The 15,797-nt window shown below is 41.2% G+C and overlaps 1 protein-coding gene across 9 annotated transcripts in view; it reads right to left on the reverse strand.

Annotated features, from left to right (window-relative positions):
- Nucleotides 1-655: 655 nt before the first annotated feature.
- The window catches only part of Rapgef6 (Rap guanine nucleotide exchange factor 6), a 169,422-nt gene continuing 154,280 nt past the window's right edge, over nt 656-15,797 (reverse strand). For 6 of the 9 annotated variants that reach the window (XM_034507065.2, XM_034507064.2, XM_076936832.1 and 3 more), the window contains 6 exons: nt 15,358-15,546; nt 12,569-12,703; nt 6,425-6,653; nt 4,511-5,013; nt 2,128-2,442; nt 656-822 (listed from right to left, as the gene is read on the reverse strand). In XM_034507065.2, coding sequence (XP_034362956.1) covers nt 797-822; nt 2,128-2,442; nt 4,511-5,013; nt 6,425-6,653; nt 12,569-12,703; nt 15,358-15,546 — 1,397 coding nt within the window. In that variant the 3' untranslated portion in view covers nt 656-796. Of the gene's footprint in view, nt 823-2,127; nt 2,443-4,510; nt 5,014-6,424; nt 6,654-8,819; nt 9,397-12,568; nt 12,704-15,357; nt 15,547-15,797 lie in introns of those variants that run through there. The other 3 variants (XM_076936834.1, XM_076936833.1, XM_076936838.1) reach the window with 2 other exon arrangements.

Here is a 15,797-nt window from a genome sequence, read left to right on the forward strand (position 1 = left end):
AATAAACATTCTTTAGAAGCCATTGCCAGTGGGTTTGTAGTGTCCTCAGAATTGGATGCAACATGTTGTTCATTTCAGAAACAAGTTCAAGGCTAATCTTTCCTTCTTTGGAAACTAGAGTTCTCCCTTCCTTTGCTCTCCTTTCCGAAAATCTGCTAAGATCCCCGTGGCTGCTGTAGCCCACCCACATCATGATGCGCTGGCTGCTTGCACTACACCTGCACAGTAGTAGTTCCCACCTGAGTGTCTGCTACAATGGTGCCACATCTCCGTACCTGTGTTGGGATGATGTCTGCTGCTCAGACCACAGACAGCTTTATAGACTAAGACAAATAACAGCTAGCAAGAGCTTTTGAATACAAACAAAACCACAATACTTCAAATAATAAGTTACTTTTCAAATACACAAGACTATCCTTGGTATTGGTAGACATTTTGAATGTGTCCTTTTAGCCCAAGCTATGGCTTGGAAATAATGATACCACTATTTTAAAATGACTCTCGAAAAGAAAAACATATAGTGATATACAGGGGGACAACTCTGAGCTTGAATGTAGTCCCAAGGCAGGAGTGATGTGCAAAGTACAGGCTGAGATCAGGTGCAGCACCCAGATAAGGGCCTGCATCGTCAGGGACACAACAAATGGAAGCACGACTCAGAAGAGCTCCTCCTTAGAGCCCAGCGTGGGAACCGCAGCATTAGTGGCAGCAGTGAGCTGCTGGCCTTGGCCTGCATAACCACTAGCTCTTGTCCATGGTCCTGACTTCCAGTGTTCTCCAATGAGCCGTCCAAAGGCTAGACTGCTGACACCTGCTCATTTTCTGAAAATAATGAAGACACAATTAGCCAGCACATCTATCTGTTAATGCAGATCAAACAATAACAGATTATCTGCTACATAAGAAGCTTTCTCTATCTCAACAAATATTGGTGGATATCTCATCAAGGCCCAGGTTTGACTGTAACATTGAGGGCTAATATAAAACTGGACATTTCAAAATTAAAATTCTTTTACACTTATTTTTTTTTGTGTGTGTACATAAATGCCACTATGCATGTGTGAAGTGTGAAGTGTGAGAGGACAATCTGCAGAATTGCTTCTCTTCTTCTAGGGATAAAATTCAGGTTATCAGGCTCGGCAGGAAGTGCATTTACCTCCTGAGCCATCTTGCTGGTCCCTGTAGTTTCATTTTCTTTGGTGTGTATGCATGTATATGGAGACTAGAGGTTGGCATCTGATGTCTTAATGGGTGGATCACTCTATTTTATTTACTCTCTATACCCAGACAGGATTGCTTGTTGACCTGACTAGTCTACATAGCCAGCTTGCTCTGGGAATCCTGTCTTGACTTCCCTAGTGTTGGGATTTTTGGCCACTCTACTTCAGAGACTCTGAATTCTGATTTTCCTGGAGCCATCTTCCCAGATGGTTTTAATGTATCACTTTACTACTATACTGTGTAGAAGGATAAAAAACTTATTTTTAAGTGTAGCCACTACTTTTTAAACTTTTGCTACAGTTAAAAAGTTCATTAAGAGTTTTGCTTGTCAGAGGAGCTAAGCCAAGAGTGTCTTTTAGACAACTGTCTTTTGTAAAACTTTACTCAGCAGACATTAAGTACTTTCTCCCAGAATTCTCCTCCTGGAAACTCCTACTGTTTCATTATCAAAGATAATGATACTCCATTTGAGCTGGCATCAGAGCAGTGGGCACAGAGACAGCAGCCTGATTCTATGTGTGTGTGTGTGTGTGCACGCGCATGTGTGTACAGTGTTAATGTGGGGAGGCCAGGGAGTACTTTTTGTGATGTTGGTCTCTCCTTGTGTGGGTTTGAGGGCCAGAACTCAGGTTGCCAGGCTTTGCACAAGGGCTACTGATGAGCTCTACAGAATAATAAACACCTTTTTTTTTTTTTTTTTTTTAATTTAAGCAATTCTGGAGATTGAGTCACTCTTATCACTGAGTTATATTCCTAGATCCAAGCTTTCAAAAAAAAAAAAAAAAAAAAAAACAGCCAAATTTAAAGAGATTAAAAAACATTACAGATAATCACAGATACCAGAGAAAAGACCCTTTTATGCTCCACAATCCACTTAAGAGCCATTGAGACAGTTTGTCAACGTACCATCTGCTTCGCTATCTGCATCAGCCACATCTGCTAGTTTGGGATGGGACGGCTGCAAGCTATGCCTCTGAGGCTGGGATCCGGTCCTCGAGGGAACCCAGGCCGAGGCGTGGCTACTGGGAGGAGCTGGCGGCAGTCTAGACAGGCTGTTAAGCATCATCTTTGATCTCTGTACTGCCACACTATAGTCTGGAGGTTTTAGGTGCGGGTGGGGTCCTTCCTTTAGGTCCGCTAAAGACATTCCCAGATATCCTGGAGGAGTGGGAGGTGGCTCCCTATACCTATCACCTTTCTTGGGTGAGGTGACACAGTACACTGGTATGAAAAAATAAGCAGTGGAAATGTTAATGGAAAAACGTAAGAAACAAAGGAAAGAAAAATCCATACTGAACAACACAATGGCAAAAATATAACTTAAAAACAGACAAAATGAATACACTTAAATACAATGATAGCAAACTAAAAATGTTCTTACAAACACTAATATTTAAACCTATCGGATATTTTAAGAAAGCTCTACACACAGACAGCTACATGAAGCCAGAGAACAGTGACAGGACACCTCTCCCCAGGGACAGCCCTCACATCCAACAGCTCAATCAAACCCTCAAGCCTGAAGACAACCAACCAGTCAGAAACACACTTCTATTGGCTGAGAAGCATCTACTCTGAATCACAGCATTGGCATATGGGTCACAGAGACTGTATTCTGGTCCTCAGGTGGACACATTTTCAGTCCAGGCATGAAAACCAATGAGCTTTTCAAGTTTAGATGACCTAATTTTTTGTGGGATCTTATTTTTGTTTTGAGAAAGGGTCTCTACACAGCCCTGGCTGGCCTAGAACTCACAGAGATCTCCTGCCTCTGCCTCCTGGTGTTGAGATTAAAGGTGTATGCCACCATCCTTGGCTAGGATCCTACTTCTAACACTTCTTTTTGACTAAAGTATAGAAAAAACCCCCAAAGTTCAGAAATGTGACCTTAAGCCGGGCGGTGGTGGCTCACGCCTTTAATCCCAGCACTTGGGAGGCAGAGGCAGGGGGATTTCTGAGTTCGAGGCCAGCCTGGTCTACAGAGTGAGTTCCAGGACAGCCAGGGCTATACAGAGAAACCCTGACTCGAAAAACCAAAAAAAAAAAAAAAAAAAAAAAAAACCCCAAAAAAAAGCAAGAAAAAAGAAATGTGACCTTAAGAATAATGGTAACTTTTCCTTTTGTTAAATGTATAAGCCCCTGGAATGGGATGAATCTTCAAAAAGCATCAGAATGAGAAAGAAAGGAGTGAATGAAGCCCACGGAACTACCTGTTGATTACACAAAGAACATTTAAGAAGACACTGCCAACACACGAGCAGAATGGATTTAAGGAGTAGTAAGTAATTCTCCCATCTCCATCTCACATCACAAGAACTTTGTCCTTGTGGATTTCTAGTCTTCTGCCAGTAAAACTTGCAAGTGATGTAATGTCAAGGTCAGAGCAGGCCTCTGCTTTCATCTGAGGACAAGCAGACATGACTATGTATGGCAGTGGAAAAGTTGTCAGGAGAAGAGAAAAATGAAGGATTTACCCAAATCACCAAGAAGTGAAAGCTATTAAAATTAACACTCAGAGGAACCTATGCTTTATATATTCCTAGAATCCTGAGAAATACTACACAAATCCAAGATGCTACAAGATTAGCACATTTGATGGTCATTTCATGTAACAGGAAAGTAGAATATTATGTGAAAAAAGTATTCATGTAACTCAGGGAGTAAACAATTTGATGACTAAATATACTGCAAAAGCTTATTAGAGAGCAACCCTCCAATCAGCTGACACCTGGGGATGTATACCAGGCTAGGTACACGAAAATCCCCAGGGGAGTCTCTTTCTGTCTCTGTGGTGCCTGGGAGTTTGTGCAGGGACTGTGGCGCTAAGACCTGCTTTATCACTGAGCTGGTTCAGTATCTCAGCATGTCTCTCTGCCTGAAAGTAAGAGGACCTGTTGTTTCTGTCATGTATACATAGCAACTGTGATTCCAACAATCTTTTCTTCCCCTGCTCATGCTCCTAATGGCTTGACTATCCACTTTAGAAAAGGCAACACGAGGCTTTACCCGTGTGTCTGTGTGTTCCATGTGTATCTGACGGATAAATGTGTTTCAGTTATTATCACTGTCAATTCCACTCTTGTTTCATATAGAAATACAAGGACATGCATGACAGAGGAAAACAAAGCTCTGGAGAAGCCAAGAATTTGGGGGCAATCAATTGTGGAAGGAAAAAAAAAAGTATAGAGTGAGAGAAATAATAAGATCTGTTAACAATAGCCCCATATCTCTTTATAGGGAGAGGGGCAAATAATGTCTCAACATCAGTGATAAACAAACCTGCACTTACCAATCAAGCCCTTGTCTGTACTGGAAGTGACAGTTTTATAAACAGGGTCAGTGGTATCCCTCAGCTCCAAGCCATCAGGCGCCTCTGTTGGTGCACTTTCCAATACCCTCCGCTTAACTGTCCCATAGTTTGGTTCACATGTGTCAGACAGTGAACTGGATGAGGCCCAACTCTGCCTCAGCTGGTTCGTCTCTAGGCTGCCTTTGCACTGGCCACAACTTCTTGAGCAGCCTTTAGGACAAGCACAGGGCTCACAGTCAGTGGTCTCAACTTCAGCAATAGGGTCATCTAAATGCATATGTCTGTAAGAATTCAGAAAGTCCCAGCTTTTTTGATTTTGAAGGCTTTGGAAGTTGTCATGGGAGCTGCTGGAACAGGAAGTCCAACTTCCCCGACCACTGTCAGCTGCTTCCAGCAGAACATGGTCATGAGACATCTCTTCGCTGCTCAGAGAAGACGAGACAGCTACACCCTTGATAAGAGACGGCTTTGACAGCATCCAGCTGAAAGTGGATAACAGATAAGCAATGAGTAATCTGTAGGGCACTGGAGACTCTCCAGCACATGTCCCTCCTATAGGAGACCAGGACACACCAGATTCTCAGCTAGGCAATGTTTCCTCTAAGAAATCCTGACTGACTTTAAATAATACAAGATGAAATTTGAAGTGAATGGGAAATGGGCTGGAAAGATGGCTCAGTGGTTAAGAGCACCAATTGCTCTTCCAGAGGTCCTGAGTTCAATTCCTGGCAACCACATGATGGTGGCTCACAACCATCTGTAATGGGGTCTGATGCCCTCTTCTGGTGTGTCTGGAGAGAGTGATGGTGTACATAAAATGAATAAATAAATCTTAAAAAAAAAAAAGAATGGGAAAGTATACCTTCATAAATACACTGCTTCCTCAATGTGGAAAATTCAGCATTTCTAAGCGGAGGAGCCATGGTTTATTTTTTTCACAAACATTTGAAGTTAACTAAGTATGCCAGGAAGTCAACACCACCTTCCCAAAGTGCCTACTACACAGATGCACTTACAGCAAGGTTTCCAAACATGGGCTCCATGTAGCCAATAGTCTACGTCTGTACAGTCTGGGATAGAGATGGTTTCTATTTAACCTGCGGCATGCATGCTGGCACTAATAGCTATGAATATACCACAATACAAAATCTGTAAGCACGTAAATTAAATATGCTTATAAAAACATGGTAAGGCATTTTTTCTTATTTTTTTTTGAAGCAAAGATGGACTCAATTGTGCTTTTCTTGAATGTCAATTTTTTTTTTTTTTTTTAAAAAGACAACATCATCGCAATGTCAAAAGGCTAGACATGGGAGTACAGAGCAAGGCTTGGTCCACCTCTCCTAGCTCCTGTATTGTGCTGGACATGCATGCTAGCCTAGAAGTCTGCTGTATGGTACAATCTTCCTGCAAGAGCCACATCTCCAGTAACAATAGCAGGTACACAGCGTTCTTAGTGAGTGACAAGACACACGGCAGAAAGTAACCTGAGTAAAGAGAGTCCAAGAACACACAGAGGGTATCTACCAGATGGTGGCATCAGCACATTCCTTTAATCTCAGCACTCAGGTGGTGGAGGTGAAGCTAGAGGTAAAGTTGGAGGTGGAGGCAGAGGGATCTCTCTGAGTTCTAGGACAGCCAGGGCATATAGAGAAACTTTGTCTCAAGAAATAAAAAAACAAAACAAAACAATAAACAAAGGATATTTGTGTATCTTTCAAGTAGTATGTATTTCCGTACTCAGTGTGTACAAAGGGCATAAATGCAGCTTCATACTCCTACAAAGGATGCTATAAACCTAAGCTACTGGGGGGCTGGGGGAGGGTGCAGGTCAGGCTCTGAATGGCGCATGCTGGTTCTGCTTTTGAGATAGGAATGCAGACATGGATTTACCCGTGAGCAAGCTGACTGTGGTCTGAGATCCCTGAAGGGTGATCTGTCTTTTCCAATGCCCCCGTGGGCTCAGGAATTACGAGGCTGTGGGTGGAACAGCGTTCATCCTGCCCAGCTGCAGACATGGAGTCCACAGAACCATTGCTCACAATGCTGGACCGAGAGGAGATTTCACTGTGGCTGGAGTCAGACAAGTTGTCACATTTACTTGATGGTGTGAGTGTACAACCTGAGTGAGAAAAGAACACTAATCAAACTTCAAAATAAGGGCACATACAGGGGCAGCCATGGGAAGCCAAGAAAAAAACGAAGGACAAAAAACAAAGTAGGAGGAAATGTCAGGATTCATGCTTGAGTATGTAAGGATGGCAATTTCTCCATTCTTTTCCCCATATAGCCTTCACAACCACATTCACAACCACACCCATAGAACTCCACACTGCAGAAAAACATCAAAATCTAGTATTACTGTCCCAGACTCACATACTTTCAAATTTTCAGTAAAACAAGAGCAATAGATACATACATTATAAATATTAACAAATACACATAATACAGTTTTCAACCTCGTTTTAACACTGTATCCCCTTCTTTGACATATTTCATGGACCACCCTGTGGAAGCGATAGGCAGGTTCAAAGAACTGTACTTGGAAATCTTCAAAGTGTATACACTTACCTCAGATATTCTTACTCTACCCAAATATAGGACCACTATTTCAATCAATCATTTGTGGTAATTCTAAGAATACAATTCAGGCATTCTTATTCTGGTTGGGCAAAGGCTTTACCGGTAAGAGCTCCAGTTCTGTGTTTGTGTGCACGCACGCACGCACGCACGCACGCACATTAGTGGTGTATGCACATGTTCATGTTGGGGGGGTGTGTAAGTCAGAGGTTTATCAGTATGATATTCTCCTTAGATGGCTCTCTGCCTTATTTTTTTAAGAACCGGAATCTGTAACTCAGCAGCTGGCTAGCCGGAGAGCCCAGGTGTGCTCTCATCCCTAACTCCCTGTCCCATGCTAGGGTTATATAATGCATAACCTAGGATTTTTACCTAGAAGCAGGGGACAGGGACTCAGGTACCCACATTTGGAGGACTTCCTAACCCTGTTTCAGTTTCTTTAAGCAAATTGTTTTAGGTTTGGACATGATTAACTTTGTTAAGAATTAAACAGCTGAGCACAATGGGCACAAATGGGCACAAAAACCTGTCTGCTTTGGAGGGGTCAAAGGGTAGGGACAGAGTAAGGTGAAGAATCCAAAACCACATCTGCAGTGTGATGGCTAAATGTACACAGTGCTCTATTTTGGTAATAGCAAGAAATCATACTTTGGTTTCAAAATGAAAGAAAATGCTGTAGCAGTTCCACAAGGGGCTGGTCTTTAAGAAGCAACAATACTTTCTTGTTCACAGGGCAGAGTGAGGTCTGACAGGTCACATGACTTTTGGGTCAATTCTCAAAATAGCACTAAAGAAGAAATGGAGGCTTTTATATGTTCCTGATCCTCAGTAACACAAAGAGGAAGGCAGCAAGCGCTAGGCCTTAAGGATTTTGGCATGTGTGATTAAATTCACAAAAAAAAAAAAAAAAAAAAAAAAAAAAAAAAAAAAGCTGTGAAGCAACATCTCTGAGAGGTGCCATTAGTCACTTTACAGAAAAATCAAGATCCACAAGTGTGTGATTTACCCTTGGGCTTATGGGCCAACAACCCAGAAAGACAGATAAGCCAGTGCTTCTGACTTTTATCACACAGCCTTGCATTTGGGCTCACTGTCAGTGTCACCAGTGCCATGAAATGATTATTCAGATTTTAAGAAGACCAAGACAATAAATATGTCAAATGAAAAAAATCAAACCAGTTAACTGTCTAATTCCAAGAGAACCACTGCCTTTTTCACTGTACTGAACAGACTTACTTCACTTTTCCAAATCAATTTGATCCTTATGTTTGTTACAACAGAATTTCTCAAAGGTAACTGATACTAAGAACTGCCTGGAACATTTATTAAATTACATACACATATGGCACCCATTCAAATTTATGATCTGGGGTGGGACATGGTAATTTTATTTATTTAAAAGTTTCCAGATGATTCTGAACCTGCTGGGGTAACTGCCTTCTTGGCTTACAGGGTTTTTTTTTTTTGGGGGGGGGGCAAAGTTGAGGTAGTAAGTTGGCAAACAGCTTGCTAAGAAGCCTTCTCTGATAATTTCACTCAGTCTCAGCTGCTATCAAAAGAAAATACAGTAAAGTACAGAAAACAAGTGGATAAAATTTACTAACTTAACACAGTGGTCAGAGAACATATGTACAAGTGAGGCACAGTCAATCAGTATTTCTTTGCTGTTAGAGGATCTACAATATGCATAAAATGCTTAATAGTACTTACTACATCGTCTGCCCAATGTCTGACAGATGGCTGAGTTCGAGCTACATTTACATGAATAACTTAAAACAAGTTTAACACTAAGTAAGGAACTTTTCAGAGAGTCTTTCTCCTTTTAGTCTTGAACCGCGTACAGAAGCAGCTTAGCGCGGTACTGTGGCTTTGGCTACTTGAGTCGTAGATGGCATTCCCTCTCTCATCTGTGATGTTGCTTCCAACATCCTTCACTTTCTCACAGCTGTCTGTAGCTTGATTGTGATGTGCATCCTCTTTTTGGTTGTTGACTAGTCTCTCCCTTGAAAGCGTTCTCTCCCTAAATCTTCTAAACGGGGATGTCATCCTTCTCCTGGTAGTGTCCTCACAACTTGTCCTGTCTCTATTCTCCTCAGTGGCCTTCTTGGTCCTGTCTGTTCTTTTGGCTGTGCTCCCAGTAATCTGAAGGATTTTCTTTTGCAAGTAAACCCCACCTATTCCGGGGCAGCTCTGGCCACTGATCTTGGTGCTGGGCTCACGGGAAGGGGATGAGGAAGGCCCTGAGAGACGCAACAGGATGCTGTGATCAGATAGGATACTGCCAACTGGAGGGAGAGATGCAAAAACCCTGACATGGTCAATTAATTCTTTTCAACTAGTCACAATTAGCTTGGTTTACATAACATTTCACTATTTTAAAATTTTATCATCTTGACAATATCTAAGAACTGAACTATAGTAACAGTTTTTTTTTAATAAATCAAGAAACTGTGGAGCTATAGCTACTGTACAGCATAAACACCTGTTACCACAATACAAGAGGATAGACAGTACCTTGCTCAGAACATGTTGAAAAAAAATGCTGAAAGCAAGCCATATTGGTAAAAATTATAAAGAGAAATATGACAACAATATCAGGTAATCTGAACCACTCCTTAAAAAAAACAATGCTTTAGAATTTTCAGGAGATTTTAATTAAAAAAAGCTCAGTAAAAACCAAATAGGACATACACAGGATTTAAGTGCATTTTTATAAAGCACTGTTTCTGGTGCATGTGGGGCTCCAAGACAAAGGAATGTTCAGGTTGTTTGGCTTAACCTACACTGCATGTGTGCATGTGTGCGTGCGTGTGTGTAAGTGGTGCTCTCCCTAAGGAGCAGCTCATTGATTGGCCCAAGTGATCTGTCTCTCTCCTCCCCAGTCCCAGAATTAGGAATGTGCTACCATGCCTGAGATTTTACATGGTGCTAGGGATGAATTTAGGTATTCATACTTGCATAGTAGGTGCTTTGCTGACTGAGCTGTCTCCCCAGCTCTTGGCTTCTAAGTTCTTGTTTAAATTCTCCTTATGAAAATTTGAAATAGGGTTACCTTATTAGTGATGAGAAAAAAAAAAAAAAAAAAAAAACTAATTCCAAAGTTTAACAGGAACTGAGAACAGATGAATAATGGACTTGTACTGTAAAAATTTTGTTCACCCACAGGCCACTGGCATGCACTTGTTTATGGAAATAGAGGTACTGAGGTGTGGTTGGGTTTTTCTTTTCTTTTTGGAAGGGTCTCACTATGCAGGTCTAAGTGGCCACAAACTTGCTATAGCCTCAACGATGTCCTAGAATGTCCTTCTGCCTCTGCTGGCTGAGTGCTGGTATTATAGGTAGGTACCATTCGCTATGCCTAGCTGTCTTGATGGAGTCTTGAAATATTGAAGAATAATCTCTGAAATTGAGAATTCTTCAAGCTTCTAAAAACACCTATGTCAGGCCTACACTTATAAACATCATGGTCAACTGTCAGTCACATATTGAAAGACAACAGAGAAAAGGAGAATTTACACCAGAATAGCTTTTTGGACTGGTGTGGTGGCACATACCTTTAATCCCAGTACTTGGGAGGCAGAGGCAGGTGGATCTCAATCCTAGCCTGCCCTACATAGCAAGTTCCAGGAAAAAAAAAAAAAAGTAAATTTTTCTTGGGATATTCTTTTTTTTTTTTTTTTGGTTTTGTTTTGTTTTTCGAGACAGGGTTTCTCTGTGTAGCCCTGGCTGTCCTGGAACTCACTCTGTAGACCAGGCTGGCCTCGAACTCAGAAATCCGCCTGCCTCTGCCTCCCAAGTGCTGGGTCTTGGGATATTCTTATCTATAATATTTCTTCTCAAGGCACAGTAAGCAGAACCACAATCAGACCTAGCAGCTTCTTCCTTACAGAACTGTCTGTTCAGTTTCCAAACTCAGGCCCTGCACATCTGACCACCTGCCTGACTACAGGCTTGTCTGCTGCTTCTAGAGATCTGAGGAAGGCATTCTGGATAATCAGCTCAGATAGACAGAGAGAAGACATGGGTCTCTGTCTTACAAAGTGTAATGAGATGCAGCAGAATCAGAAACTGCTTTATGAATATACCTACTATACATACTCCTTCTATGTCCTATTTGATTTTCATGAACCATTCCTTAGTAAAATCTCAGCTACCTGAGAGCAGAAAGAGCTGGCTGGGAAGTAAGTGAGCTGTACAACCCTGGGGTAACAGAAGGAAAAGGGACATTTGAATGTACTAATCACTTACCACACATAGAAATAACATTTCTGTTAAACACAGACCCTAAGACAAAGGGTCTTTCTGGACCTTATGAACAAGTCATGAATAGTAACAAAGAAGTAACAAGGGACAGAGTGTCAACCTCAAATGTTAATATTACTGCACTGCAGCTGGCATATTCCTAAGGAGTGAAACTTAGATCTTAGGAAGGGAATGACCTGGGGGGAGCTCTAACAGCCAGGACTGCCAAACTTAATCTCCCCTCTGGCCAGGCACGGTCCTCTACTGTGATTATACTAGGATGCCCCTTCTCTATTACAGGTTCAGAGTATAGAAGACCAGAGTAAGAAACACATATTCTTTAGCGTGCCTACATGTGGTCAACATCATATGGCACCTCAATAGTTCAGTTTAGCCAAGAAAATCTTCAATCTAACTCATGAAAACACATGTAAAGAATCAGGATTTCTATCTTTTCTGTTTTTGTGTAAATGTAAAAGCACCTGAAAACAGATTATTTTAAATCCCCATAAATAAGAAAAACAGAAGAAACCAAAAGGAGCAATGTAGATATTTCTTTTTTTCCTTTCTTTTTGTTTTTCAAGACAGAGTTTCTCTGTGTAGCCCTGGCTGTTCTAGAACTCACAGAGCTCTGCCCGTCTCTGCTGCTTGAGTGTTGGGGTTAAAGGGTTATGCATGTACAGTGAGCATTTCTTTTTCTACACCTTGAACTTGAACAAAAACAAAAGAAAAAGCCTTTTTGGTGGGGAGGGGAGCTGGGGTTCTGGCCTTGATCTTATTATGTAGTAAATGACAACCCTGACCCCTTGTCCTCCTCTTCCCAAATGCTGGGATGATAGGTGTGCAACATCACACCCAGTGTAAATACAATTTCTTGTAGAATTTTATTGGCAAACTCTCCACAGAGATGTTCAAGTATATGAAACTGGAAAGATTGCACTGAACACTGGCACACACTAAAAACGACTGTGATTTATGCTCTCCTTTCTGTCCATGCTTGCCCTCTTTAAAACAGCCAAGGATCATGCTTTGAATACTGGAGTCCTAGTTACTTGATAACACCTGAAAAATGTTTGAACAATTCATTGTGAAATATTAAATCAAAACTAGCCCTTAGCATTTTCACTTTTCTGCCATTTGCTTATAGAATGAAAGCAAACTGTGCTGAAGTGCTATATGGTCTGAGAAGCATTAGTGGGAAACATTTCTTCTTACCTTTGCGAGGGGAGCTTTGAGGAGATGCAGGAGGGCTAGAGTGGAGAGAAGATGCTACAGAAATAGTGTCTTCTGTGTGTTTCTTACCACTCACTTCTTCAGTTGGTCCTAAACCTTTCTGAGGTAAACCTGAACCTAAAAATAAATGAATAAACAAACCAACAAATAAGCAAATCAGCAACAGTTTACAATGAAAATGTATGTAGTTGTTTAAATCATTAGTAACTAAAGACAATGGCTGGTATAGTCAATCAGGACATGTAAGTGCAGTCAGGGACTTAAGTGGCTAGGAAACGTCATACAGGCCTCATCTCTACGTTATCTGTTCAACCTCAGCTGGCCAGTACAGCCCAGATCAATAAGGCAATTTGCTTTGTGGTATGGTATCCTAACCCTCACAATTATGTGGGGTGCAGGTATTGTCACCACCCAAGTTGCATCTCTGCTGTAGGTATGCACATGAGGTTCCAGGCCAGCCCTTTTCAAGAGCACTAAGTTCATATTACAGAACAAAAGTAAGCAACAGACAGGAAAATTATATGCTTCTTGGGAAGTTCTATCCTACATTAACTAGCTCTTGGTCTTAGGTGAGATTCAAAATGGTTTCAGCCCACTCATTTATTACATATTTTCTAAGAAGTCACTGAGTTCCAGACTACTCTCAACATGGAGTAAGGACACCTGTGGTGAGGAGCTGCTACAGTTACAGCAGTCTTCTGACAAGGCCAGTTCTCTTGCCTCTGGATTTGCTCGACTCTTCCTCCATACAACTGTCTCGTGTTCAAATATGTCTCCACCTCCCTTTCTCCACCTCTTCTTCTTCCATCTCCTCTTGTCTCCTGTCACTCTCTTAACAGAGTATTACTATGCAGTTCAAGCTGGTCTCAAACTTGTAGCCTGGGTTAACACTGAATGTACAATCCTCCTGCTTCAGTCTCCCAAGTGCTAGAATTAGAGGGGTATGCACCATGCAAGACTTCAAATCTTTTTAGTGGTTTCCCAGTGACAAATTTTGTTTAACACCTCTATAATCTAGACATATTTATGACTTTACTTCTCATATCCTTGGGAGGCTCTTTAGTCTGGTGGTTAAAAAGCAAGGATTTTAGAGCCAACCAGCCTAGGATCAACTGCCAGACTGATTATGTACTAGCACTGTGTACATTACTAAGAGTCTATGTAGAATGAGGCTGTCTCGTTCTACCATCTCATCTCATAGGCTATTATGAAGACCAAGTAAATACATAAAGTTAATAAAGACGGACTGTGTCTGAAACTTAGTGTTAAATGTGAGCTTCAAATGCTTTTGTGCACATGTGTGTGCATGCTGCTGGGAACTGGGCTGAGCTTTGTGTGTACTAGTCGTCATACACTCTATTACAAAGTCAAACCCCCAACCCTGACTTTCAGTTACTGTCTCTTAACATGCATGCAATTTGTAGTAAACCAAAGTGTTTGTAGCTCCTTACAGATACCAAACATTATCCCTGCCTCTGTTAAAGGCTTTTTTTTTTTTTTTTTTTTTTTTTGGTTTTTCGAGACAGGGTTTCTCTGTGTAGTCTTGGCTGTCCTGGAGCTCACTCTGTAGACCAGGCTGGCCTCGAACTCAGAAATCCGCCTGCCTCTGCCTCCCAAGTGCTGGGATTAAAGGTGTGTGCCACCACCGCCCAGCCTCTTGCTTTTTTTTAATGTACTGTGTTAGCACACACATAATAAAGAAGCAATCTGTGTCTATAATGACACTAGACTGAAACCCTGGCCATTTTTTTATTCAATTCTGTATTCTCACATCAAATCAAATTAAGCTCACATACTTCTACTAAGCATGTAATATGTATAATACATGGACCATGTTAATACCAGGAAACAAAGGTAATCTAGCTTCCCATATAAAAATGGATATAGAGATACTGTTAAAACAGCAAATAAAGGTTAATTCCAATAATGTCTATATGGCTCAACGGGGAAAACAGAGTTGTCGATTATACTTATTTTATGTTTAAATCCGTTTTTAAAAAAGATTTATTATGAGAATAAAGTTGTAATGGTGGGATGAATTTGTAAGGGTGGGACTGAGAGAAGAGGAGGGATAGAAGGCCGAGATTTGAATGTAAAGTGAATAAAGTGTGTGTGTGTGTGTGTGTGTGTGTGTGTGTGTGTGTGTGTGTTTATATAGGTGTTTTGACTGCATGTGTGCCTGTGTACCACATGTGTGCAGTGGTCATAGAGGCCAGGAGAGAATGTTGAATCCCCTGGAACTAGAGTTACAGATGGTTGTGAGCTATCATGTGGTTGTAGTCAATCAAATCTAGGCCTTCTGGAAGAGCAGCCAGTGTTCTTATCCACCAAGCCATTGCTCTAGGCCCATAATCTGGTGTACTTTACATGTTCTTTTCACCTAATGAGGTTTTCTGGAGGAGGCATTAATGAAAAAGGCAGTATATATGTGTTTTTCATAATAAACAACTTGATTCTCATAGCTTTTGGAGGCTTGCATCTGTAGTATTTGAAATACAGCTTTGAATGAAGGATGGACTTCAGCTTGATGTGTTACCTGAGATTTGATGTAGATATTCAAAGATGTACAACAGTGTAAGATTTCTGTTGAAAACAGATTTTAGTAGTATAGAAATCCCACCACTAGTATTTAAGACATGCTATCATCAAATTATGCTGAAGCAAAATGAAACCTTTTTGACTCATGATGTCATGACCATATTCTTGTTAGCACTTAGGTAATTACCTGTGGAAATTAAGAGGAAAACAAGTTTAGGGCTATGAGCACTCACTCGGCACATGGTCTTTGGCTTGTCCTCTCTTCCGGATGGGGTGCAAGTTAACTGCTGGCACCTGAAGCACTTGGCTCACTCTGTGTGGCTGATGCAAGTGGACTTTAGCTGTTTGGCCAACTGACCTCAATGGCACAGGAGACATCTCAGATGATTTGGCTGACCGTTTCTCAGTTAAGTTCTTTGTCACTACAGGAGAGAGAGACTGGTCAGGCAACTGCAAATTTTTAAGGCAAGACTATTAGCAATGACAAGTAGTTACTTAAAAACTACACATTTTTATACAAAAAAATTTATCAAAGACCTATTTTCATAAAAGAAATTTAAACTCTGAAACTGCTGTGGAACAAGCTGTTTGCTTCTTAAATTCTTGAATCCATTATCATTATCTGTCTCCTGAGGCCAAGTTCACACTCTCACATCTGTATGACTGAAATTCT

Source organism: Arvicanthis niloticus, chromosome 6 (assembly GCF_011762505.2).
Source record: "Arvicanthis niloticus isolate mArvNil1 chromosome 6, mArvNil1.pat.X, whole genome shotgun sequence".
Lineage (NCBI taxonomy): Eukaryota > Metazoa > Chordata > Mammalia > Rodentia > Muridae > Arvicanthis > Arvicanthis niloticus.